The 26,726-nt window shown below is 45.0% G+C and overlaps 1 protein-coding gene across 16 annotated transcripts in view; it reads right to left on the minus strand.

The window, feature by feature from the left end:
* AGRN (agrin) overlaps positions 1–26,726 on the minus strand; it is a 445,469-nt gene that overhangs the window by 196,395 nt on the left and 222,348 nt on the right. For 9 of the 16 annotated variants that reach the window (XM_083163265.1, XM_083163263.1, XM_083163266.1 and 6 more), the window contains one exon: positions 25,991–26,008. The exons of the other annotated variants lie outside the window; for them this stretch is intronic. In XM_083163265.1, coding sequence (XP_083019391.1) covers positions 25,991–26,008 — 18 coding nt within the window. The remainder of the gene's footprint in view (positions 1–25,990; positions 26,009–26,726) is intronic. 16 annotated transcript variants of the gene reach the window in all.

Genomic DNA, 26,726 nt, shown 5'->3' on the forward strand with positions numbered 1-26,726 from the left:
TTAAATGATAACTTCTGTGTCATACAGGTGGGCATTTCCCCTGGTATTCATTGGCCACGGAACCTGTGCACTCATAGGTGCACTGAGTGACAGGGATAGTATGACAAGCCTACTTTTAAGTGACTAAATGCACAGACCCACAGGATTTCTAGAAGGGGATTTCCAAATATTTGATATTACATTGAGACAGGCAGCTCATAAAGAGGACATAATACCAAGCTATAGTCTGTAAAATACAAAACGCAGTGCATGTAACACCTCAGACTTACACAGTGCCATTGATCACGGTAAACCCTTAGATACAGCCGTAGTCCAGTCAGCCTGCTCGGAATGTGTTGTATTCTGGCTATGGGCACCATTCCACTATACAAGTACCTTGGACAGCAGCAGGAGAACTAAAACCCGGGCCTTGACGTATGTACACATTGGTCTCAATAGTGCATACCTGGCTACTCTCCCAGATCCTGTGAGAGACACACGATTTCTAGGGTAGTCCTCCAGCACCTTCTGAGAGGGCAACCCTCTGGCACCCAGCCAACTTCCTAGTGAAATGGGCAGAATGAGATTCACACAGGGAATTTGCATACATTAGGGAAGGGGAGGGGCCTTGTGATGCAGGTTTGTATGAAAGCTGCTTTTTTGGTCTTGCTTCTATTCAAATTAGCACCAATCACAGCATTTATTACAGTAAGGGGGTGGAGCCTAATTACATAACTATGCCGACCGCAACACCTGTCACCTGCATCTCCTCATCATCCGTAATTGGTAAGTATGCTATAGTGTTTGGTATATAGGGCCAGATGCACTAAGCTTCAAAAGTGATAAAATGGAGAGTGATAAACAGCCAGCCAATCAGCTCCTACCTGCCATGTCACAGACTGTTTGAAAAAAATGTCAGGCCGGAGCTGATTGGCTGGCTGTTTATCACTCTCCATTTTATCACTTTTGAAGCTTAGTGCATCTGGCCGACAGTATTAATAGGGAACACTATACATTTCCTACAGTATTGACCAGGAGGTTACTGGAAGTCCCTCTGATTTTGCCAATACATTTTGAAGGTCATTCAGGTTGGTTCTCAAAGCTACGAAATTCGCAGTTTTGCGAGTCAACCAAATGGCGTCCGCATGATCGTCCGCCCAGCCCTCGCACTCCGAGTTTCACCGCACACATGCGAACAGATGTTTTGCCTAAATATCCATTCGCACTCACATCAAGTGGCCTCCTCATATGCCACCATGGTACACAGTAAAATGAATTGACTGCTGCTGCCTTAGTTCTCTCATCCTCTTAATTTGCAATACATACAGCAAAAATGCTAAATTACACATGCAGCCAGGGCCAGATTCTCTGGAAAGGGAAATCAAGAGCCCAATAGATAATTGCATCGCTCAACTTTGCCCTACTGCAAACTAGCCAGTTATACTGCAAACTCAGCTGCCGTATCACAGTGAACGTCTTGTAAGACTGTAGAAGCCAGCTTGTCTGGCTGAAAACAGCATAAACTCACCTGGCTATCGGCAGGAATCCTTCGCTCACACACTGGATCTGGGCCCGGGGGTTCGGCTTGTCTTGATTGACGGGTTGGCTGATTTGAATGATGGTCCAGGATAGGCTGTTTTGAGGTTAGAGGTGGAGATTGATGGGGTGATGATCCTGATTCCAGAAGATTCTGCCTCTTGCTTCAGGAACCGTTGCCCTCCCTCCCGCCCCAATTGTTAGTTAGAATTCGCTTTAAGAAGTCATTCGCATTTATCCGTTTAGTTGTTGTCGGCTTATTTTGTTTTTTGGCGGAAAGAACGGTAGTTTAAATTAGAGCCGTATTTACATTTAGCTGGTGGTTGATGTCGAGATGTGGGCATCACCGATCCAGGTGGGCCCACATCTGGACCTTAACAATCATTTACTTTGGATAGGGTAAATTGTTGCGGACATTTGTAGGTTAGGGCAGGTGGCCCAATTTTTTCTGACTCGGGCAGAGTGGTGAGCTCTGCCTTAGTGATATGCGAGGTCAGGGGCAGAAGGTCAACCCCCTGACCTTAAGGGCAAGTGGCCCCTTTGAAAAGTCTGCTTCGAAATTGTGCCGTTGTCATGGATGCTGGCAGGTGGCCGGTCCTAGGCAATTAAGGGCAGGAGGCCCTTAGATCCGGAGTTTATTATTTTTATTACTTTGTTATTTTTTCCAGCGATGTTATTTATCTTGCATGCCGTTCTTTGCCCGCCACCTTAGCTAGAGCAGGGACATAAATTTTAGTTAGATTCAAATAGGCCGCCCCTGCTCAAAATAAATAAGCCGTCCCCTTTAAGCCCAATTCAGTTGTACGCGTCTTTATTTCTTAGATAAGTGGTGTGAGTGTGGATGAATGCCTATGTCTGTGTGGAGTTTATAATGCCAGTTATTCACATTTTGACATTATATGGCATGTAGGGTCACTTGTGAAACACATATGTGCTTATTTCTTCATTTGTATATTCCAAGGTCAATGTCTACTTCTTTGCCTTCGGTGCAGCTTCTGTGAAAGAGGATGCGCCCATTCTTTCCGGCGAATAGGACAAACTGAAAATGTGCACAGTGGAAACAGTAAAAACATCACTTCAAAGATAAACCTGTTGTCACTTAAGCTTCATTCATTTCAGCCTTATGAAATAATGTAAACATGCATTGGTCACTACTTTATACTTGAAGGTTCTTCTTAACTTGATAAAATGTATTAATACTGCAAATCTGCCTGATGAAAATTAGAAAATTATATCTTGTTAATACCCCTTTCACATCGCAACTAATTAAGGGGCACAAGCCGGTTTGACCCGGTAATTAGTGAGATGTGAAAGGGGTTACTGTGTCCCAAAAACGGGTAGCAATAAGGCAATAAGAACCGTTAAGAGAGTTCTTACCGGTCCATTGCCGTGTTGCTTGGTGGTGTGAACGGGTTAAACGGGTCGAACAACCCGTTTCCCTTTCACTCTCTGGAGGAGGCAGTGCTTGGAGTAGCGCCAGGTCTAAACACTGCCTCCTCCCCTGCCCCCGATGACTACCCACCGCGTCAATAATGCCGGTTCGCTGTGGTGATGTGAACATCCCAAAATGCAGGTTTGCTCCGGGCCTGAACCGTTTCAAAGTCGCGGTGCGAACCTTCATTTTGCGATGTGAAAGCAGCATTACGGACATACTTAGAACATGTGCAGGATAGCCCTGCAAAAATACCAGTTTCCGGGGAAAGGAAGAAATCTAATAATCCCCAGGTTTTAAGACTGAGGGACCACAGAGCATGTCTCTGGTATCTAAAGTAGTCCCACCAACCCTGGCTAAAGCTGGCAAGTTTACCAAGGTCCTGAATGATTCACATTCTGGCAGCTAATGCCATCTGGAGATGCCTATGGTCTACTCTAGTGCAATTATATCTGAAAGAGATATGGAGGATCCCTTCTCTGTTCCCATCAGATGACGCATGTTTTGGCAAACACCAGTGTGTGCAGATAAGCCACGGTTCCATTGACTTAGGGTGATAGCGTAAGCTTAGAGCTTTTCACCAAGATAAGCCCTTATTGGAGCAAGTCTCCCGGCAAGAGAACCATGCTAAATTCATTTAAAAATACTAATTTAGCCCAAAACTGATGATCAAATCAATTTAAAAATCCAGTTTGTGTAAATCTGAGTCTTATGCGGGGTACACAACAGGAAGACCCGCTCACGATGCACATCATGAGCGGGTCGTCAGTGTCTCGTCCGACCCGCTCACGATGATGCGGAGCGCACGACCCACTCACGATGTGCACCGTGAGCGGTACCGATCCAATCGTGACCCGCACCCGGGTGGATGGTCGTGTCCACATCCTACCTGCTGCAGGTAGAATCTGATTAACAACTGACCGACCTGCGGGGTCGCGCATCCGATCGGTAAAGGATCACAACAGGACAGAAAAGGGCCTGATCACCACACAATCTACTTCCAATCGGTCGGAAATGGATCTAGATTGATGTGATTGGACCCTTGTCATCCTGGTGTGTACCCACCATTACTGGGTGTGAAACCGAGGCCTCAATCTCTGCCACCTGTTTGGACATTTGGACCAAGACAAGAACAAATGGCATCTGCATTACAGGTCCCACGCTTTTACACTTCTGTCAGTGGCCTTTTCGACAATAACAAACGTCATACTGCAGCAACAAGAATTGGACACTATGGGTGAGATTTAATAGGATGAGAGATTTAGAAAGTGAGAGATTTGGTGAGAAATCTCCAGTTTTTTTAAAGCGCAATCATTTACACTGAAAAAACAGTTTGATTTTGCAGTGTAAATGATTGCCGCTTTAAAAAAACTGGAGATGTCTCACCAAATCTCTCACTTTCTAAATCTCTCATCCTATTAAATCTCACCCTTGATTCTATAAAACTACGATTATTATCTAATACAAATAATCTAAGAAAAAATTGCACAAGCATTAGTGAGGAAATAAAAACAAAATAAGCATCACCCAAGTGACAAAAGACAATCTTATTTTTTTACATATGGGTGGGTTTTCTTTTCCGTGCATCCTCTAGACAGCTTTTCTGTCATAAGCTGTGCTTTTCACGTTTGTTGTGGATAAGCCTGGGGTAGCACCCCTATTTAATGAAACTTTTTAATTAAAGTTAATGTTACACTTCATTGTCACTCTGCTTAAATAGAAACTGAATTCCTGCAGAGTTTAAAAACATTGTTTTGGGCGGATTATGAAACATAAAGCTATCAGGTAGTGGGGGCAGCCATTTTGTAAGCTGTGCCAAAATGTAACATAATAGATAAACCAGGTCATGTGACAGCTAATAAATAGACAGGCGGAAGTTTTAGGAACATTAATGGGGCTTGAAATAAGGACTGGAAGTTCCCACAGTGTGTAGGTGATGTGCAAAATCAACTTTCCAGGAATGAAGAAACTGAGGGGAAGGCGTTCACTGCACACGCGCAACTGGGAAAAACACCACGCCACGCATCGCCAAACATACTAACCCGCTACGATTAGATACAACGCCACCACAGCAAAAGTCTCCTATTCATTTGGGCTCACTTTATATATGCAGGATCTTAATCAGGTCCATTCGTTAGTGCATATGCGTTCGCATGGGGGCGATGTTTAGCAGATGCATTTCTGCGCATTTGCAGACGCTGGGAGCGTGCATCAATGGCACCCAGCGTTTCATGGGCGTTTCCCCTAGTGACGGGGGAGCTGGTGGGGGGGGGATGGCAGCTGACATCACTGGATGTCAGCTGCCCACCCATTTCACAACGTACATGCATATTTAAGTTCCCTGTGAGTCACTTGATATTTATATATGGTTGAGTGTAGTGTTCACTCTAGGAGTGACAGCGGGCAGGGTGCCGGGGGGCGGACCGGGCACGCCGACGTCACAGCTGGAGGCGTGCCCGGGCCGCCGACGTCATGAAAGGGGCGTGTCCTACCCGCCGCTGTTATGAAAGGGGTGTGCCCGGGCCGCCGCTGTCATGAAAGGGACGTGCCCGGGCCGCCGCTGTCAGGAAAGAGGCGTGCCCGGGCAACCACTGTCATCAAAGGGGGCGGGCCAGACCACTACCGTCATCAAAGGGGGCGGGCCCAGCCCATCCGAAGCCTCTGTGCTGCCGGGGAAGCGCCGGTCGTCGCCGTCTGCGGCGACGCTGGGCTTCTCCGTGAGGCTTTTTTTAGCGGGGCGCTGCGAGAGGGGCAGGGCGCATTTTGCCCTTTTAAAAATCGGGCAGGGCGCAGCGCCCCACTAAAACAGCCTAGCGGGAACACTATGAGTGCACCAAATCTTTTGATGGTTCGGCAATCTTTCGATGGTCGTTGGGTTCTCTATGCAGAAACAGGGATTATCTGCAGCGCTGGGTTAATGTGCAATTCTTTATATGGGGTTCGCAGGTTTTCAAAATTAACAGATTGTTCCAGAAGTTTTTTCTTCTTTTACTTAAAAAAACTTTTATTTATGAAGCCAATATATATGCAAAAAAAACTTTTGCCAAAGATATAAGTAAAAAACTTTTCCCAAAGATATGAATAAAAAATTGCAAAAAATACAAAATATAAAACACAGTATACAGTCTCGTTCCTTGCAGAAAAAAAGTTTTAAAATAGGCTCACCGGACCTCTCGGGGGCAGAATCTCCTACCACTTAGATGTTTCTCAGTGGGATTTCTTTAGCAGGATGAAATGCTGCTCCTTCACTGGTACTCTTCCCTTCAGGCACCACACGGGAAGAGTACCAGTGAAGGAGCAGCATTTCATCCTGCTAAAGAAATCCCACTGAGAAACATCTAAGTGGTAGGAGATTCTGCCCCCGAGAGGTCCGGTGAGCCTATTTTAAAACTTTTTTTCTGCAAGGAACGAGACTGTATACTGTGTTTTATATTTTGTATTTTTTGCAATTTTTTATTCATATCTTTGGGAAAAGTTTTTTACTTATATCTTTGGCAAAAGTTTTTTTTTGCATATATATTGGCTTCATAAATAAAAGTTTTTTTAAGTAAAAGAAGAAAAAACTTCTGGAACAATCTGTTAATTTTGAAAACCTGCGAACCCCATATAAAGAATTGCACATTAACCCAGCGCTGCAGATAATCCCTGTTTCTGCATAGAGATTGTCCATTGAAATAATCATTGATTGAATATTTTCACCTGGGATTCAGCAGCTGCAGGGGGAGAGCGCTTGAGACTGTGTGGACTGACTTTTTTAAAGAGGTCGTTGGGTTCTGGTTGACTCGCAAGGATGTGAATTCGCATCAGAACTAATAACCCATAATAACCCCCACAATGTATTGCACTTCGGCAGAATTATCTATGTGCTGCTCTCCTACTCTTAGCTTTTGCACATAGATTTCTATGGGGATTGTGAAAATGCCCAGTTTACCTTCACTACAGCCATGTATTTGGCGCCAGACGGACATGCCGTTAGAATTGTACAAACATGGGACATTGCAGTACGTAGTGTGGGCTTGGAAAACAATTTTTTTTTTACATAAGACAGCTGCGTCTGTACCCCGGGGGTAAAATGATAGTGCGATACTTTACTTTTTACTCTTCGCCGGGATGGGCTCTCTTATTAGAGCTTCTGCCCAGCAAAGTGATATTTGACAAATGACACAAAAATGACTTATTATTTCCAGAATATGCAGCAATCACAAATGATATCTGATGGAGGAAAGTTTACAATAGTGATAAATTGCCCTCTATGTGTGTCGCCTTTTTAGTTACTACTGTTACATAGACTGTAAGACTATAATAAAATTTTGAATCAAGACAAAATATTATTCAAGAATAACCTCATGATTTAGAAGACAATCTATACACATTTTTATGATAAAATACAGTGGTTATAAATGATATTCGCCCTATGGCATTTTTCACATTTTATTGTTGTACAGAACACTGAATCTATTTTTTTTTTCTTTTCCAAGCCCACACTATGGCCCTTATTCTGGTTGGTGCTGTAATATCCGCGTGTGCGTTCGTGCCGCTGATATTTTGTGTCTGCGCATGTGCGAGCCGGACGCACGGCAACATTCCGCATGAAATGTGTACACTACGAACAGGGGGTGGAGAGGGGTGTGAAGGGCTGTTTGGGCTCATTACCATATGTTTACACCCCGCGTTTCATGGGCGTTCCCATGAAAACGCTGGGCGTACGTATGGTAATGCGGCCGTGACGCACGTGTAGGGGGCGGACATATGACATTGCCGGATGTCAGCTGCCCGCCCAGATCCCTGCTTTTGCACGGAGAAATGCCCGTGTGGTCTGAGGTTGCGGGAGCTGGCGGACCACTCGGCCCTGCATTCGATGTTCGATGGGGGAGGTTCCCTGAGATGGAGGAGGTGTATTCATGAGAAATACACGTGCGGTCCGTACAGACAGCTTCTTACCGCGTACGGACGGAGTTGGCGATCCGTATGGAAGGCGGGGTTTAGGACGCACGGTGCTGGCCGCATATTCGGCCGCATATTCGGATATTCGGATCCGGCCGCACCGATCAGAATAAGGGCCTATGTCCCATGTTTGTACAATGCTAATGGGATACGGTCGTATTGTCGACAGCACTTAGGTCGACACCGTTGGGACGACAGGTAGCAAGGTCAACAGATGTCTAGGTCGATATGGGTGAAGGTCGACAGGTGTCAAGGTCGACAGGGGACAAGGTCGACATGGGTTTATGTCGACACAGCCAAAAGGGGAAAAAAGCTGCGCTCCGAGGAAATAAACCAATGGCTACACAGCGAACTGGATATTTAGGTCGACATTTTTTTTTTACTGTTATTTGAGCCGACATGTGCCGACAGGCGGTATTTCATGCACTACCATCCACTAGGACACGGTGGGAGAATAAAATAGTGTACTGAGCGCAGCGAGGCACCGTGTCTGAAGCATTGCGAGCGTAGCGAGCATTCCGAGGGGCTGCGGTTGACTGCAAACTGTGTCCATGTCGACTGTGTCGACATTCGGATTAAAATAAAACAGTAAAAAAACACGTTGACCTTCCTATGTCGACCTAACGCTGTGTCGACCTAAACCCATGTCGACCTTGTCCCCTGTCGACCTTCACACATGCCGACCTAGATACCTGTCGACCCAACAGTGTCGATCAATGACTGTCGACCTAAGTGCTGTCGACAATACGATCCACACCCATTCTAACATATACAAAAACCGCAATAACAGATTATGTAAGTATTTATGCATATACAGCACTTTTTGGTAGATAAAAAGTGCAATTTCAATTGTAGTGCTCTATTAGATTTCCACATTAAAGGGCCCCTTACACTTGTGAGATTTTGGCAGATTTGACCCAATTCAGGTGGATTGGACCCAATTCACAATCCCGTGCCATTGGGTATAACCAAGAGATTGCAAGAGATTGATGCTCCTGCACATAGGATAAATCTCGAGTCAATCAGGTCCAACTTATTGGACAATAAGTTGGACAAGTGTAAGAGGGCCTTTAGCCCCTGAAATATTACTCTAGTTCTAAAATGATGGCTAGAACCAGCAGTGAATATAATGCAGCCACAAGTATTACTGTATCTGTGTCTATCACTAACATGAATTGATAACATGGGCAGCGTTGAGTAATGATCAGATTGATGGGGTGTTTTGTGGTTGAGGGGCCAGGAACCTTTTGTTTCACACCCAGGCTGCTAGTCCTGTTCTGCGTCACTCAAGTCCGCCAGTCAAATATGCTACATCAAATATAAAAGGGGCTAAACATACAGCAGTTCTGCTGGCCTTTTCTGGGTGGTTCAAACTTTAGAAATCATCCTTTTGTATATGATAGTAACTGAAAAAAAAAGTCACATTACACGTGTCCTCACGCAATATGGCTTTAGTCGTTAACTATATCGTTCATCGGCCACATTCAGGAACACAATGTTGCTTATAATAGGAGACATTTTACTGATATTCTGATATATTAACATTTTCCATCAAATATTTCATTACAAATAGCTACCCAAAAATGAGGAAAACTTTAGACATAGCGAATGATATGCCATCGGAGTAAGCTGTAGGCAAAAAGTTAGCACTTTTCATCCAATGGCATCACCATTCTCAGTAGGTCCATGTCCAACGTGGGAGTTAAAATCCCACTGGTATAATTACAGCTGTCTCCAGCTTTGCATTCACAGGATAGGAATATTCTTCAAAGGGCAAGAAGGTGGGAGTGCATAGGAAGCAGCAGCCTCTCCCTGTGCATCAGGGCCTGTGCCACTCTCCAGAGGAGGACATGAAAGGCAGTGAGCGGGGAGATGTTTATAGCGGAGGGTAGATGGACAGTGAGGAAGAGGAGGATTCCGTTTAAAAAAAGAAAAAAAGGTCAACATGAATTGTGCATGAGGCAGCGGTGTCCGTCTCCATGGAAACTACACTGGGCCCTGGATCCAGGACACAGGCAATGAGACAGCCTGTAATTTAAATGTATGTCCCCCGATGTGAAAAAAAAATGGACATTAAGCGCTGCTTATTGCTAAATTATTGGTACAATTACATATTGATGCCACAAGTAACAATTGTTTAATAAGCTCAATGTCTTCGAATAGGACTCTGACAAAAAGGACACATTATTTATTAGTGTTTTATACCACAGCATTAATAAATTTCAACCATAAAAGGTTCCTGAAAATAAAAATGAAAGAGAAAATAAATAAAGTTGATCTTTTCTGTGCAATAAATCAGCAATAAAATGTCTCTCTGTGGTAACGTGAGGGGAACAGAGAGCTGAACAGGAATGTGTTACTAAGGTCCAATGCTGTAACAGATGGGAGGGCAGACATCATGGAAATATGTGACAAGGCAGACAATAGGCAAAATATGGCCATTGTGTTTTGCATCTATTTTACAAAAACAATACAATATTTAAGGTGTCTTTCCCTCCACAGCCAAATGTATGTTGGTTAATCAACTTTTAGATCATGTTTTAATTAATATTGTATTTAATTTTAATTTCAGGACTTGGGAAAGAATGTAATAATAAAACGGGACTCTTTACTGTGCGCTGGTGTTTATCTATTCCTGGTAGGGACTCCTGCCTTGCTGATATCTCATGATTTTAACCTCATGCAGGGCAACTGCCCTCTCCAGCCTGCTGACCATGGGTTGCCTGAGGTTCCGGATTGCTATACTTGTCTTGGCTACAGTATCACAGAGTCACACACCCAACAGACCAATCCTGTCCATTTACAGTAGGAGCACATCTCATCTATCTTCCTTAGGCCATGGCTCAGGATGGCTAGCCATGGCTATCCTATTGTTCTCAGTTGCAATACAATACATAGAACAATAGAGTAGGGGATTAGCAGAGTAATCCAATTACTCACTCAATCCTATTATAGAGAAAGATGGCAGTGGCTCCCACTGTATAGTCGTTCCTCATTAGCTGCTGCTTAGATTCTCACTGCCATGCAGAACTGTTGGGGCCTGACCATGTGAATTCTGTCACTGCGTACATTGGGGTTGTGCCATTTTGCTGTAAAATGTGTGATTGTTCAAACTTACCTCTTAGAGATTTTGGAGGGGGTTCTCCAAGAAGTGGGCAAGCATGGTCATTGTCCCGGTATCCAATTAGCAGCCGCTTGTATCAGCCGAAATTGGATAGGCGATCAGGATTGGGATTGGGGTAAAGTCCCATATCCTATGTGTTATTGCAGGTTCTGGATGCTGCTAAAGCCATGTGTACAGTATGAATAATTGTTCATATAAACCCCTTCTGGGTTTATGACCAGGGAGTCGAGTCGTACAGTTTATACGTGCAAGTGTCCTGTGCATGCTCTTGGTTGGGGGGGGGGGGGGGGGGGGGGGGAGGGCAGAGAGAGATCTTGGGTATCCAATGTAAAGAAACCCATAGGCTTCTACAGGTACCACCACCTGTGCTTGATACATATGGAAATATGCAACTTCTGCCTAGTGCACTTTACCTTTCCCTGCTTAGAACAGTAATGGTACACTGATAAAAGGCTGTAACTGTATGATCTCTTGTGCTTCCACTGGCAGCCTATTTTACTTGGGCATCTTTAGTTTTAATCAAATGAATCTTCCATTCTGGAAGGCTGAATTCTTTACACTGGAGATTAGGTTTAAAAAACGGCCCCAATTATAGATTTGTAACATGTTGAAACACGAATGTGACCTGTGTTGACCTCACCGGATCATGTGGCATAACATATCATAATGAGATGCAGGGTCACCAGAACTAGGAGATCGGGGTGGGGGGAGGGGGGGGGGGGTTGCTGCTGGCAGAAGGCACAGGAGACAGAAGCGGAGGATGCCAAGGATGCTGCAGCAGCTTGCCCATAGTATTATGCAGAAGCAGGGCATTCAGAATATCCAATGGATTCCAGGCGGCTTACTAGTGCTCTTCAAGGAATCCTTCATGGCACATACGGGAGCCAATGGGCCGCAAAGGTGCCACCCCCTAGGCCCTGGGTGGCGGCACCACTCGCACACCTCTAATAACAGCCTGAGATAAATCAGGAGCATACGCTACCCTTGCAGGGACAGACGCATCTTGAGACACATCCATCTCAAGTTGTACAAAGTGCATCCAATTCTACATAAATCTCTTTCAACGTCCATGGTTGAGGACAGAAATGCCTTACATTAAACCAGTTTTAAAATTAAAATATAGAACTGAATACAAGACAAAGAGGACAGTATTTAACAGCATTATCTTAGGAGTAGAGAAGTCATTTATTGTAATAACAAAGTTTATAAATTAGTGTAAAAAAAACACACAAAACAAGACAATAAAGGAAAGCGTCGACTTCCCATATCAATGAATTCTCTTCCTGAAGTTCATTAGAACCCAGATAACAAGGTGTAGAGATAAGAGGCTAATGCTGACATTATTCTGTGTCAGTTGGTTCGCAGCTACTGCAGGTATATAAATATTTCATGAGAGTCCCGCTCTGCTCTCTGGCTGTTTCCTCGCTGGGTACATTAGAGGCACAGCCCTTGTCAGGTCCCATTCAGACTCCCATCTCACATAAAACAAGTGCATACATTTAATTAGACTCTCTAGTAGTTGCTTCCGTAAAAGTTTCCATACTGAAATCAATAACGTAATTAGAAAACTGTGTGTAAAAAAAAAAAATCATTTGAGAAGCAGGCGTTTTAATTTGTGGAGATGGGAGAACGCGCCCACACAGTTCCATTAGCACCCTGTTGTGAAGTCATCCAACCTGAACCCGCCTCCTTTTCGCTAATCTCGGGATAGATATCAAATTAAGGAGGGGGAGGGGGGGGGAATCCTAGAGATACTAGAGATAAAAACATTGACAAGCAAACTCCTCCGGGGCAGCGCTGTCTGGCAGCATGTCCTTCCAATTCTCCATTTCAGAAGGGCATAGAAGTGAGCAGCGCTGAATAGCCGCACTGACTAATGACAGTGATTAATGCCTTCTACGTAGCACAAGGCAAATTGCCAGCGAGAAATTCAATTTCTTTAACCTTTACAAGAGCGGACAATCTGTGGCTCCCCTGCTCCTGTTACACTACATGTACTGACGGCCGCAGTGTCCAGGATTAATATACACCTACACTATGGCCCTTATTCTAGTTGACTCGGACGGATGCGTATTTTCGGACAGGAACCGAGTGTTCTTATCCCTGCCTACCTTACGGATCGCTCACACCGTCCGAATGCGGTAAGATGCCGAGAACACCTCCTCCATCTGTGGGAACCTTCCCCATTCTCCGATGGTCTCCGACCATCGAATGATGGACCTTGTGGTCAGACAGCCCTGAGTGCTCCAGACAACTCGGACATGATTCCGTATGTAAGCAGGGATATGGGCGGGCAGCTGGCATCTGGCTATGTCAGCTGTCCGCCGCCCACAAGTGTGTCACGGCCGCATTACAATACGTACGCCCAGCGGTTTCATGGGAACGCCCATGAAACGCGGGGTGTACGCATATGGTAATGAGCCCAAACAACCCTTCACGCCCCTCTCCAACCCCTGCTCGGACGGTTCTGACCGCTCATTTTCTGCACGGAACTCACTCCGTGTTCGGACGTGCGACGCGTTTGCACATGCGCAGATACGCCTCTGCACGTGCGCAAATACCAAACATCGGCCGTCCGACCAAACCTGGAGCCATCCGACTCAATCAGAATAAGGGCCTATATCCATAGATCTCTGGGATATACTTGTACCCAACATTTCCACGTTCACTTTTCTGCTGTGAGTTGGGGAAAGTCTGTGATGTTGGGATGACATGTGTGATTGGGCACAATGTGGCGTAGATACGATACGATCGTTCTCATGCCATTTCAGTGGATCATTACTAATATTGCCTGTAGTTGACTTGCTCCCAATGAGCCTATATGTGCAGGCCAAAATAACAGCCTATCAGTAGAGTAAAACATAATGGGCCAGATTCAGAGATGAATAAGAAAGCAGCCACGGCTGCATCTATTGGCGATTTCTTATCGGCGACTTTATGTACCTGCCGCTGCAAAATCCTTCCCTTGTGTTCCCGAGATGCCCACTGTCAGCATCCGTATATGTAGTACTGATTGGTGCTTCCTTAGGCATCGAGGGCCGGTGTAAGGCTTCTCAGCACCCTAGGCAAAACTTCAACCTCCTCCCCCCCTCATACTGCCACCAATACCCACTTTCCAACCCCTTAAGGCATACTTGTCTAACATTCCAGAAAACCAGGGAGGCCCCCAAAAATTGGCTAGTCCTCCCAGCCCCTAGGGAATGTGGGCAAGTCCCCTGCTTTCCCTGAAGGTCCCCTTTGCCACCTACAACAGAGTGCAAGGAGGAGGGCCAGCAAAGTAGGGAAGTATGCCTCTAAGGAAACTATGGAGGTGAGGTCTTAGAGGTCTGTGGGGGCAAATGTTTCCAGGGACACACCGATGCCACAAACCAAACATGTGACCTTGTCCAAAATACGTGACTGTGCTCTCTACAAGCTTATACTCCGCTATTTAATAAATATACTGTCAAGTATTAAAAAATGAAACCTAATACAAAAAAAAATTAGTGATTAGTTTTTGCAAGCAATATTAAAATTTACTGTAAGGGAAAAGTCACAGTTGTGAGGAAACCGCTGAGAGTGTGAAAAAGCGGCGAAATGCGTAAAATAACCACTCTGCCGGAATCAAACCACCTTTTTGCACCAAGACAACGATAGCAGAACCATTGAAGCCTGCCCCTGTTGGAGAAATATCTCTGGATAAAGCTGCAATGTGATTGGACAAGCACCAGCAGCTGGGAGACTGACACAATAAGGGTGCTGTAAGCCACTCATTAAATATGAGGTATCAAAAGTACATCATCTAGTCAGACGCCAATAATAAATATATATGCAGTGGTTAATTTAGTGTGCCAGGGGTGGCCGGCTGACGTCACATGACGTCAACTGAACATCCTGGCTTCGTCCCGGCAGCCCCAAATATAAGTTATTCTCCAATGACTTATATTTGTGAAGTGGGAGGGGCGCAGATTTTTGACAGTGCGGGCTCTCTGAGACTGAGGGGTAGATTTATTATAGCGGCGCTAAAACACTTCCTGCTTCACCTCAGTAGCGAAGCAGGAGGGGAGAGCGACAAGATCTACTAAGATCTTGCCCGCCAAAGCGGGGGAGCGCTAACTCCCCCCTCCGGCGATGCCTCCTCCTGCTGACAGCGCATCAGTTAACACTGACGCACTGTCTGCTTCTCCCCGGCCGGCTGGACTGTGGATGCGCGGGCCCCAGCGCAGCTCAGAGCCAGCAGCAGGGACAGCCTGCACCTGCATTGCCGCCTGCACCTGTCAAAGTTGATAGCTGCTGGTGGCGGAATGGTCAGCGATGCTGACCGTTCATAAATTAGGTATGACAGTTAAGCGGTGTACTTCAAATAGTACATGCGCTACATCGCCGCCCACACATCGCCGCCATTAATGTACCCGCACAGCGGGGTTGATAAATGCAGTGAAGCGATATCCCCTGCTTTAGCGCAGGCGGATAGCGCAGATGCCCCACAACGCCAAATAATAAATCTACCCCTCAGTAAGGTGCGATCAACAAGAGCCCATCATTCCGTCTGCAAAGAGGCGGCAATGCTGCTATGATGTCACAGGCTAGGAGACCTTCAGTGGCAATATTTAACGTGTATGAATTGTGTTCTGCACAGGGAGAGCGTTCGCCTTATTAAGTATTAATGAGTTTCCATTCACTGCAGATATCCTACAATAGATTGAGATAAGCGGGGTTACTTTCAGTCGTTCATTTCACCAACAAGATGTAGGAGTGACATTTCTGTTGCATGCGATATTTACAGTAAATGTGATTTATTCTTTAATACAAGAAAATGTACTACAAGAAACATTACATGAAGCTGGAGCTGGACCTAGTCAGTGAAAGATACCCTCACGTCTTGGAAAAGGAATGTTTTATGTCTAGGTGCCCATATACATTGTTAAATGTACCGTTTACAAAGGTGAGAATTCTTTAAACAAACATGGACGTTTTGGTTATTAGATAAAATTACAAATTTGATTTGTATAATTTGATATTTGTAAAAACAAACTGTCCCCTGAATTCTGTCACTGGTAACGAAGGTATCAGTCACTAAGGACCTAGAGTCCTACTCCTCCCCTAAATTCTATCACTGGTAACGAAGGTATCAGTCACTATGGACCTGGAGTCCTACTCCTCCCCTAAATTCTATCACTGGTAATGAAGGTATCGGTCACTAAGGACCTAGAGTCCTACTCCTCCCCTAAATTCTATCACTGGTAACAATGGTATCAGTCACTAAGGACCTGGAGTCCTACTCCTCCCCTAAATTCTATCACTGGTAATGAATGTATCAGTCACTAAGGACCTAGAGTCCTACTCCTCCCCTAAATTCTGTCACTGGTAATGAAGGTATCAGTCACTAAGGACCTAGAGTCCTACTCCTCCCCTAAATTCTATCACTGGTAACAATGGTATCAGTCACTAAGGACCTGGAGTCCTACTCCTCCCCTAAATTCTATCACTGGTAATGAATGTATCAGTCACTAAGGACCTAGAGTCCTACTCCTCTCCTGAATTCTATCACTGGTAACGAAGGTATCGGTCACTAAGGACCTAGAGTCCTACTCCTCTCCTGAATTCTATCACTGGTAACGAAGGTATCGGTCACTAAGGACCTAGAGTCCTACTCCTCTCCTGAATTCTATCACTGGTAACGAAGGTATCGGTCACTAAGGACCTAGAGTCCTACTCCTCTCCTGAATTCTATCACTGGTAACGAAGGTATCGGTCACTAAGGACCTAGAGTCCTACTCCTCTCCTGAATTCTATCACTGGTAACGAAGGTATCGCTCACTAAGGACCTAGAGTCCTACTCCTCTCCTGAATTCTATCACTGGTAAGGAAGGTATCGGTCACTAAGGACCTAGAGTCCTACTCCTCTCCTGAATTCTATCACTGGTAAAGAAGGTATCGGTCACTAAGGACCTAGAGTCCTACTCCTCTCCTGAATTCTATCACTGGTAACGAAGGTATCCGTCACTAAGGACCTAGAGTCCTACTCCTCTCCTGAATTCTATCACTGGTAACGAAGGTATCAGTCACTAAGGACCTAGAGTCCTACTCCTCTCCTGAATTCTATCACTGGTAACGAAGGTATCGGTCACTAAGGACCTAGAGTCCTACTCCTCTCCTGAATTCTATCACTGGTAACGAAGGTATCGGTCACTAAGGACCTAGAGTCCTACTCCTCTCCTGAATTCTATCACTGGTAACGAAGGTATCGGTCACTAAGGACCTAGAGTCCTACTCCTCTCCTGAATTCTATCACTGGTAACGAAGGTATTGGTCACTAAGGACCTAGAGTCCTACTCCTCTCCTGAATTCTATCATTGGTAACGAAGGTATCGGTCACTAAGGACCTAGAGTCCTACTCCTCTCCTGAATTCTATCACTGGTAACGAAGGTATCGGTCACTAAGGACCTAGAGTACTACTCCTCTCCTGAATTCTATCACTGGTAACGAAGGTATCGGTCACTAAGGACCTAGAGTACTAATCCTCTCCTGAATTCTATCACTGGTAACGAAGGTATCGGTCACTAAGGACCTAGAGTCCTACTCCTCTCCTGAATTCTATCACTGGTAACGAAGGTATCAGTCACTAAGGACCTAGAGTCCTACTCCTCTCCTGAATTCTATCACTGGTAACGAAGGTATCAGTAACTAAGGACCTAGAGTCCTACTCCTCTCCTGAATTCTATCACTGGTAACGAAGGTATCAGTCACTAAGGACCTAGAGTCCTACTCCTCTCCTGAATTCTATCACTGGTAACGAAGGTATCCGTCACTAAGGACCTAGAGTCCTACTCCTCTCCTGAATTCTCTGTCTCTCTCTCTCTGGTAAATAAAGTAACAATCACTAAGGACCATAGTCCCACATCTCCCCTGAATTCTCTCTGTCTCTGGTAAATAAAGTAACAATCACTAAGGACCGTAGTCCCACATCTCGCCTGAATTCTCTCACTGGTAATTATCATTGCCTCTGTGCTACATGTTTGATCTGGGAACTGGTACGCGTTCATTTTCTATTAAGCAAGCTGTCAAAAAACGAAATTAATGACAAAAAACTGGAATGTTTCCTAAAGTTTTCCTTCATCATTTTCTGTTTAATCCATATGCCTTTCTCCATAAAAAAAACCCAGAACATCTAGCAGGCAGAAACTCACCAGCCTAATTGATTCCACATCTGAGACTCTATATATAGCCCAGCATCAGATAAGCATAACTGGCGGGTTATATTTCTAGTCACATACATACATAGGTACCAAATTAGCCTCCCGCAGTTAATTACTGGTAAACAGTGAATGTGGACATCCATTTAAATCCATGAGTGTGATGGGTTTCTGAGAGAGAGAAAAAAAAATCTGGAAATGACAAGTACAGTGTAGAGTTTGTGGGCTAAAAACTGTCACAGCTCAAAGTGAAAGTAGATTGCAGACTCTGTCATTTTCATGGGGTTGGGATCATTTGGTCTATTGCATTATGGTAGAAAGTCATTAGGTCGAATCCATTAGGTCGACATGCTAAAAGGTCGACATGATTCTAGGTCGACATGGGAAAAGGTCGACATGATTCTAGGTCGAAAGGTCATTAGTTCGACAGGTCATTAGTTCGACAAGGTCATTAGTTCGACATTGTCTATGTCGACATTCACAAGGTCGACATGGGGTTTTTCACTGTTTTTTTACCTGAATGTCAACACAGTCGACATGGACACAGTTTAAAGTGCACTGCATCCCCTCGCATCGCTCGCTGCGCTCGCAATGCGTCGGGCACGGTGCCTCGCTACGCTCGGCACACTATTTTATTCTCCCACCACGCCCTAGTGGATGGTAGGGCATGAAATACCGCCTGTCGGCACATGTTGGCTCAAAAAACTGTGAAAAATTCCATGTCGACCTTGTGAATGTCGACATAGACAATGTCGAACTAATGACCTTGTCGAACTAATGACCTGTCGAACTAATGACCTTTCGAACTAGAATCATGTCGACCTTTTCCCATGTCGACCTAGAGTCATGTCGACCTTTTAGCATGTCGACCTAATGGATTCGACCTAATGACTTTCTACCATAATGCAGTAGACCAAATGACCGCATCCCTTTTCATGGGCTTTTCATATTAGTATTAAATATACCCCCTTACTTTGTCCCCGGCAGTCACACCAAAGTAATAACTCACTACTTACTCACATTTATATAACTGTGAATATGGTTATCCCAATACTCAACTTTAAAGTAACCAGACGGTGACCCCCACATTGGAAGAATTGCAGGGCAGAATTAACATAGAAGCAGTGCATGTAGCTCTTTAGAAATACAAAATACCAAAAGTACTGTATGGTTCCAAATGACCAGAATCCTGGTTAAGTATTTCTTTCCTACCCCTATTCCTAACCCACCCCTTCCACAGCCTAACTCCAACCTTCCCCTCCCATAGCCTAATCCTACCTACCCCCTATTGCCTAACCCTAAACTCCTGCAACCCCCACAGCCTAAATACCCCCCCCTCCCCACACACACACACACTGCCTAACCCCAACCCAAGTACTTCCAGGATACGTCAGGATTCTGACAGTCAGGATCCCACTGTCCGTTTTCTGACCGTTTGATAACCTCTGATTTCACTTGCACACATGATCCCCCTTGAACTGCACGACAGCTTCCCAGGCGGCAGCATATAAGATACACCATATGCCGGTCCTTTTGCATATGATGTAATGTATCATATACAAACGCAGCAAGTACTGCCGGACTCTACCAGATCTTAGAAATGTAACATGCAGCACTTGCGATCTCCAGCTCCGATGCGTGGCATTAGAGATAAAACATCCGATTTGACATTTTTTCACTCGATTTCTCAGCCAGATCCGCCAGTATCCGGTGAAAAGGCCCCAAATCGTATAAATGTATGCCCAGCTTTACACTGATCTACCAGTGATAGGATCATTGCCAAGGATATTAAGTTAGCTGGCAGAATGGCCGCCTTCAATGGAGTATAGGCAAGAAGTGAACTTTGGTATAATACAGGAAGTCGGTGTTTAGAAAACAAGTCTGTTTGTGTTTCGACTTCATGGCAATTATCACAAAAGGGACAATTCACCTGTGAAGATCTCCTGATCCTGCCTTCCCTTTACACGCACAAGCATTCTATTGTCATGGAAACCGCTCATTATATACTGCATATATATAATAAAAATCCTCCAAGACTTTGCTCTGGATCTTCCCTGCTGCGGTGAGAGCCCGGCGGCGCTGCAGATGATCGACAGAGGTGCATGCACTATGTGAATGCTCAGGCGATATACAGCTAATGAGGGGCAGAAGGAGAGGGACCTCCAGTAATTTATTAATATTGCTAGAGAAAGAGATTTAGGACATTTCCCACTCAAATCTGAGCCCCTATAAAACATGGATTTAGGAGGTCATTCTGGTCTGTTCTCACTGTTGCGAATTTGCAACGGCGAGCCGTGTTTATAGACTGCACATGCGTGTATACGCTTTTTGCGCATGTGCAGCACATCTGTGCGAACGGACGCGGCGACTTGTATAGTCACCGGCCCATTTGCATGGATCAGTGCGGGCAGGGGTCGGCGGACATGGGTTACGCCCAGCGTTTCATGGGCGTTCTCACGAAAATACTGGGAGCTCCCATGGTAATTCGCCGGTGTCACGAGTGCCCGCCCTCTTCCTGTACAAGGTAGCTGCAAATCTGAGACACCAGAGAGTGTCCTTGCGAGCACCTTACAAATCATTCGCTGGTCAGCAAGTTGCGAATGGGTGAAACGTGTGTGGGTGCGGCAGGGGGTCATTTGTGTGGGCGGCGTTTACTTGACTTGCAAAGCTGCGAATCAGAATGACCTCCTTAGTGCGTCACAAGCGGTATCTCTACAATTTTCAAAACTTCCCTATAAGACCTTGTGAACGCACTACATTTAAAGATAATCAATTTGCTGAGGATATCAACTGGCGTTAGCATACGGGTGAATGCTCGCGGCAAGCGCTAAAATAGGTTATTTAAACCTCTCCTCCAGTGATTTACACATTAACATTTCCCCACATCCAGCTCCGCATAGAGGCTTAAATCCGAAGCCATACAAAAAGTTGCGGGAGATAATGACGGGGAGCATGGCAATCTCTTACTGTATGCGATAGGAATCTACTAATCCCTTGGGCTATCACAGACAGCGAATCCCCCTACTGTATCTCCCAGAAACATACATTATTATGGATCTGGGTTAGAGCTCTGCCACTTTCTCTCATGTGCACAACACTCCGTTAATCCAAAAAAAACAACTGTGAAATTAAAATAAAGGGTGAGAGAAAATATTTGCATAAATGTAAATGAACAAAGGACACATTTGTCATGTCCTACTTATATTATATAAAGGTATTAGGAAACAATGTTATGACACAACAAAGCAAACAATTAAAACAGTTATAACTCATTACATTTAGTGGGTGCGGGTGCCACCCATTGATTAACATCCTGAAAAGGGGGGGAGCTGCCCGCTGAATACCATTGACCATCGCGGGTAAGGGGGGTAGTGCGGCAGGCTCCAGGAAGGGGGGGGGGGTTGTGGGAGCCTCCCGCCGCTTGCGCCTAACGGTTAAAGTACCAGGGTGGGTGTGTGTGTGCGGACGCCACCTGGGGCCGATAGCACCAGAAGGGGAGGGGGTTCAGCAATTGGCACGGTTGATGCTGAACAGCTCTGGGGGAAGGGGGACTTCTTCCTGCTCCTCGGGCGGAATCTTTCCTCCTGCGACCGGCCTCGAGCATGCGTACTACGGACCACATGCATGTAAAGTCTATGGATAACCAGCACCCATGTGATCAGGTCTGAATTACCCCCTATGAGCAACTATGGGCCATTCAGATTCAAGGCATCTACGCTGCATCTTAATACGTGACTGAGTGGGCGTAACAGGGAAGTCATGTCGGGAACTGTTCTGTGGCCTGTAAAATAGCCGTCGGAGAGAGAGCCTACACCGGGATCAATCTACTTTCAGATGGCGCTTTTGAATAAAGACAAAGATTGGTGTAAATGTGCCCTCATGGTGATGACTGGTACTTTCACAAGCCAATAGATAGGAGCAGTGCGGCCACATATGTATTTATTTATGTATTTACAGTTTCTTATATAGTGCAGCAAATTCCGTTGCTTTTTACAACAGGAAACAGTGATACAACAAACTGGGTTGTAACAAACTGACATAGAGGTAGGAGGGCCCTGCACGCAATTATCTACAATCTATAGACATAGATGCCACTTACTCTGACTGCAAAAGGAGATCCACTAAGCTTCAAAAGTGATAAAAAGGAGAGTGATAAACAACCAGCCAATCAGCTCCTGCCTGACATTTTTCCAACACAGTCTGTGACATGGTAGGTAGGAGCTGATTGGCTGCTTGATCACTCCACATTTTATCACTTTTGAAGATTAGTGCATCTGGCCCTGTATCCTAAGCAGGCGGCCACATGTAAATCAGTCTTGCATGCAATTCTCAATCCGCTCCATTGTGTATAGAAGTTTAAGAGAACAACAACAAATACAACAACAGCAACCAGTTGAGCTGCTTGATAATGTAAATGCCACAATATGACAGCAGAATCTCTGAGTATTTTAGGATTAGAATTCATTTCACGGAGAGATAAACTCTTATCTTTAAACCTAACTTCATACTCCAAAATGTTCTCTGCATCCACGCTCCCGACTCTACAGCCGGGGAAGCCACAGAGCAACATGAAGCTCTATACCATGACCCTTTGCGTTTCTGATATACAGTAGGGCCAGCAGGAAAAGACTCAATGGCCCGGGGCCATGAACAGGATGGATTAAAGCTGGGAATGGATCAATGCTCACTCCAGCTGCTAAAATAAAATCAATCTCTGACTGCTTGATTCTGCGTGCACAGGATAAGGAGGCTGGGGGGGGGGGGGGCGGGGGGGAGTGACAGCGCACTACACAAGCACTGAGATAACACTGTTTCTGATCGCTTGGCTAGGACAGCGGCGTCCATTCTTTACCAGCGCCAGACCACTACAAGTCAACCGAGAAAGAACAGACACGGTAACTTCTCGTGATGTCCGGAATATTAAGCACAACAACTGTTCCATTTTAGCAGATGTCGGATATTTGAATCCGATCGCTCCCATACCATAACTTCAATACTCAGTGGCGTAAGTTTGTCCAAGTTGCCCGGAGGCAAGATGTATATTGGTGCCCCCCCCAACACACACACAACGTTATATAAATACATATATATGTTTTATATATATATATATATATATATATATATAACTGTCTGTTATTAAATAAATATCTATATATATTTCAGAACTCAGCCACAGAAGCGATTTTGATGGCTTTCAATTAATGAATTTAAACATGCAGGGGAGGAGAGGTGCCCCCTTGAGAGCAGGAGCCCGGCGGCAGATGACTCCATTGCCTCCCAGAGTTCTGCCTCTGTCAATACTACAGAGAAAGTGGGGAACTGGATTATTCCAATTCTGGTCTATGACAGGTCTAGCAGCAATTCGGATATGGCCGGTCACATGTCACATCATAGAATACATTAGATGAGAGCGCAATTACACTCACTGGCATCTTAAAATGTGCAAAATGCGAGCAGACATCCAAAGTGCTCTAAAAGAACAATTCACAATCAACATGAAAAGTGCGATGAAATCCCAGCAAGGGCTACGGGCTACAATAAATAATCAAGGCAGCCCATATGATCTGCGATTGCAATGCGAGGTGAACGGGAACCCGCCTCGTGTCGCAGCGGCAGGAAAAGGACCTACCAGATGACAATCCGTCGCATCAATGTGTCCAAATCGCATGAAAAGTGCCCATATCGCACTAGTGGACGAGGGCCTTAACTCTCTCTGGTGTATGGATCATAGGGTCGACAGACTAAAGGTCGACATGGGGGATTTTCATGTTTTTTTTTATCCCGAATGTTGACACAGTCGACATAGACACAAAAAAAAAGTGCATGGTGTCCCCTCACATGACTTGCTGCACTCGCTACGCTGGGCACACTATTCTATTCTCCTACCACGCCCTAGTGGATGGTAGGGCATGAAATACCGCCTGTCGGCACATGTCGGCTAAGAAAAAATGTGAAAAACCCCATGTTGAGTGTTGACCCTATAATCTCTCTCTGCGTGTTACATTTGCCCCACCTGCAGTGCACATGGTTTTATCCATTAGAGAAAAAAAATGGGGCCTAATTCGGACTGGATTGCAAAGCACATGTCCTATGAGTTCTACATGTTGAGTGTGTAAGAAGTTGTGTTCTCATGATATATGTTGGGTGCTCTTCTATTTTGTTTAAAACTGTTATGTAGGTTACAAGTTAGATTAGGACATGTCTGCTTCCATTTAGTTTAGATATATTTCCATACAACAAATAAATGTTGGTAGGTATACACCACATACAGTACATAGGCCCTTATTCTAGTTCACTCTTAGAGGTAAATCCCTTCTCAAATGGACAAAACCATGGGCACTGCAGGTGGGGCAGATGTAACTTGTGCAGAGAGAATTAGATTTAGGTGGGGTTTTACTTCAAAGTGAGATTTATTATACATTGTAAAAAAAAAGCAGTCAGTATTTTCCCTGCACAGAAACAAAATAACTCACCCAAATGTAACTCTCTCTGCACATGTTACATCTGCCCCACCTGCAGCGCACATGGTTTTGTCCATTTGAGAAGGAATTTGCCTTTTGCGAGTGAACCAGAATATCCCCCGTGGTGACAGATGAACAGACTCCGCAGCATCATTCTACCCTGTCTTGATTAATTAATAGCAAACGTCATGTCGCTGGGGCAGAGCATAAATAGGATTATTTAACCCTTTATGAATTATTGCTTTTCCCAGCAACAGGCTGATGCTAATTAAACTCGTTACACTGTGCTTACAGCGCCCATTAATTTTTTGCATCGCATAGCTTTAATTAACTAAATAAACCAACCAATTCTCCCCCTTGGCATTTTAAGGCACGTTGCTGCTTCAGCTCCACCAGCTTTCTGTTCTCCTCGTCACATGTTATTTAGGAACACACGATAACCGCTCAGAGTAGGAGAACTCACCATTTATCACTCTCCACTTTTAACAGAACCCCCCCATTGAATTAAAATTACTGACACATACAGATATGACAAATCAGCTCTGCCTGGTTACAGTGGGAGAGATGTATTAAGCTTGGTGAAGTGATGAAGTGGTGGTAATAAAGCGGAAGGTGGTAAAACACCAGCCAATTGGCTCCTAACTGACAGTTTTTAACACAGCTGATTAGCCGGTGCATTATCACCTTTCACTTTATCGCTGCTAACATATCTGCCCCACTGTTAGCTCCAGCAACACATCATACCCTCCATAAGTGTAAGCGAGGTGTGATCAAACTGATACAACTGTGCTGTCAGATATGGGGGTGACATCTCTAACGTAATGTGGGGGTCTGTGCTTATTAAAATGAAGCTGTAGGGCAGATTTCCACCGGCTGCAATAAATCATCTAATAATAATACAATTTTTACTGTTATCTCCATCCTGAGATACTGTATAGCACAAGGATTTTAGCCGGATCCTTGGATGCTAGAGCCGGCGAGACCCACCTACTCAAAATGCTCTGTTCCCTGCAGAAAGCTCGTTTCACACTAAACAGCCCCCGAGCCCTGGGGCCATGTTACTTGTAGGGGGTCATTAAATAAGATGAGCATTCTATTGAAGGTGGGATGTTGACCTTAACAACCAATCCGATTCTTTCTATTATCTTCTAGGAGGTGTGTAATAAATAAGAAGTAGCATCTTATTGGTTGCTATGGGAAACAGCCCGTCTTCAATAGTACTCCCATCTTAGTAAATGGACCCCTTATTCTCTGTATCCTCTAAAACAAGTGTGCTTGGATATTAAAGGACAATAGACATGAATGAATCATTGCATTGAATATAATGTTCAGTCTTACCTTGACTTTCCACTGCAGCTTTGTTTAAAGAAAAAAAAAAATCTGTAATTATTTACTCATCTGTTACAAGATCACCGATACATTATAAAGAGTGCATATGTAATCAGAAAATATTTATAAACTTGTATTTGGTGACGTTCAGAACAAGGGACCCCTTATTAGCATAAATACACTGCTTCAGAACATCATTTAACTTGTTCAGAACATCAAAACGTGTACCCCCACGGACTCCCCTCACTCGCCACCCTTCTGGTAAAGTGCCCACACACTAGAAAGATCTGGGATCTTAAGATGAGAGCATAAATTAGCCATATAGGGCGAGATTCTCTATCACAGAAATGCGGTAAAAACCCCGTTATCGGGGTTTTTACCGCATTTCTGTATTCTCTAACCTCCCTCCGCAGTGTCACCGCTGCGGAGGGAATCGCCAGCAAAAGCTGGCGGTTCCCTGTAGAAGCCTATGGGCTTCTTACCGCAGCGGTGTGTGAGGGATCCGTTACGGATCCCTGCCAGCATGCCCTGCGGCCGGAGCGTCAGTCTGCGCATGCGCAGACGGACTCCCGGGTCATAGACCCGGAAGTCCAGCAACGGCGCTGCATCGCAAGGGACAGCTCTTACCGCAAGAGCTGTCCCTTGCGTTAATGACCGCATATTTTAGAGAATATGCGGTCATTAGAAATGCGGTGGCCGGCGATACTGGGCTGCGGATTTTAGAGAATCCCGCCCGAAATCTTTT

Source organism: Crinia signifera, chromosome 19 (assembly GCF_055691185.1).
Source record: "Crinia signifera chromosome 19, ASM5569118v1, whole genome shotgun sequence".
NCBI classification, from domain to species: domain Eukaryota; kingdom Metazoa; phylum Chordata; class Amphibia; order Anura; family Myobatrachidae; genus Crinia; species Crinia signifera.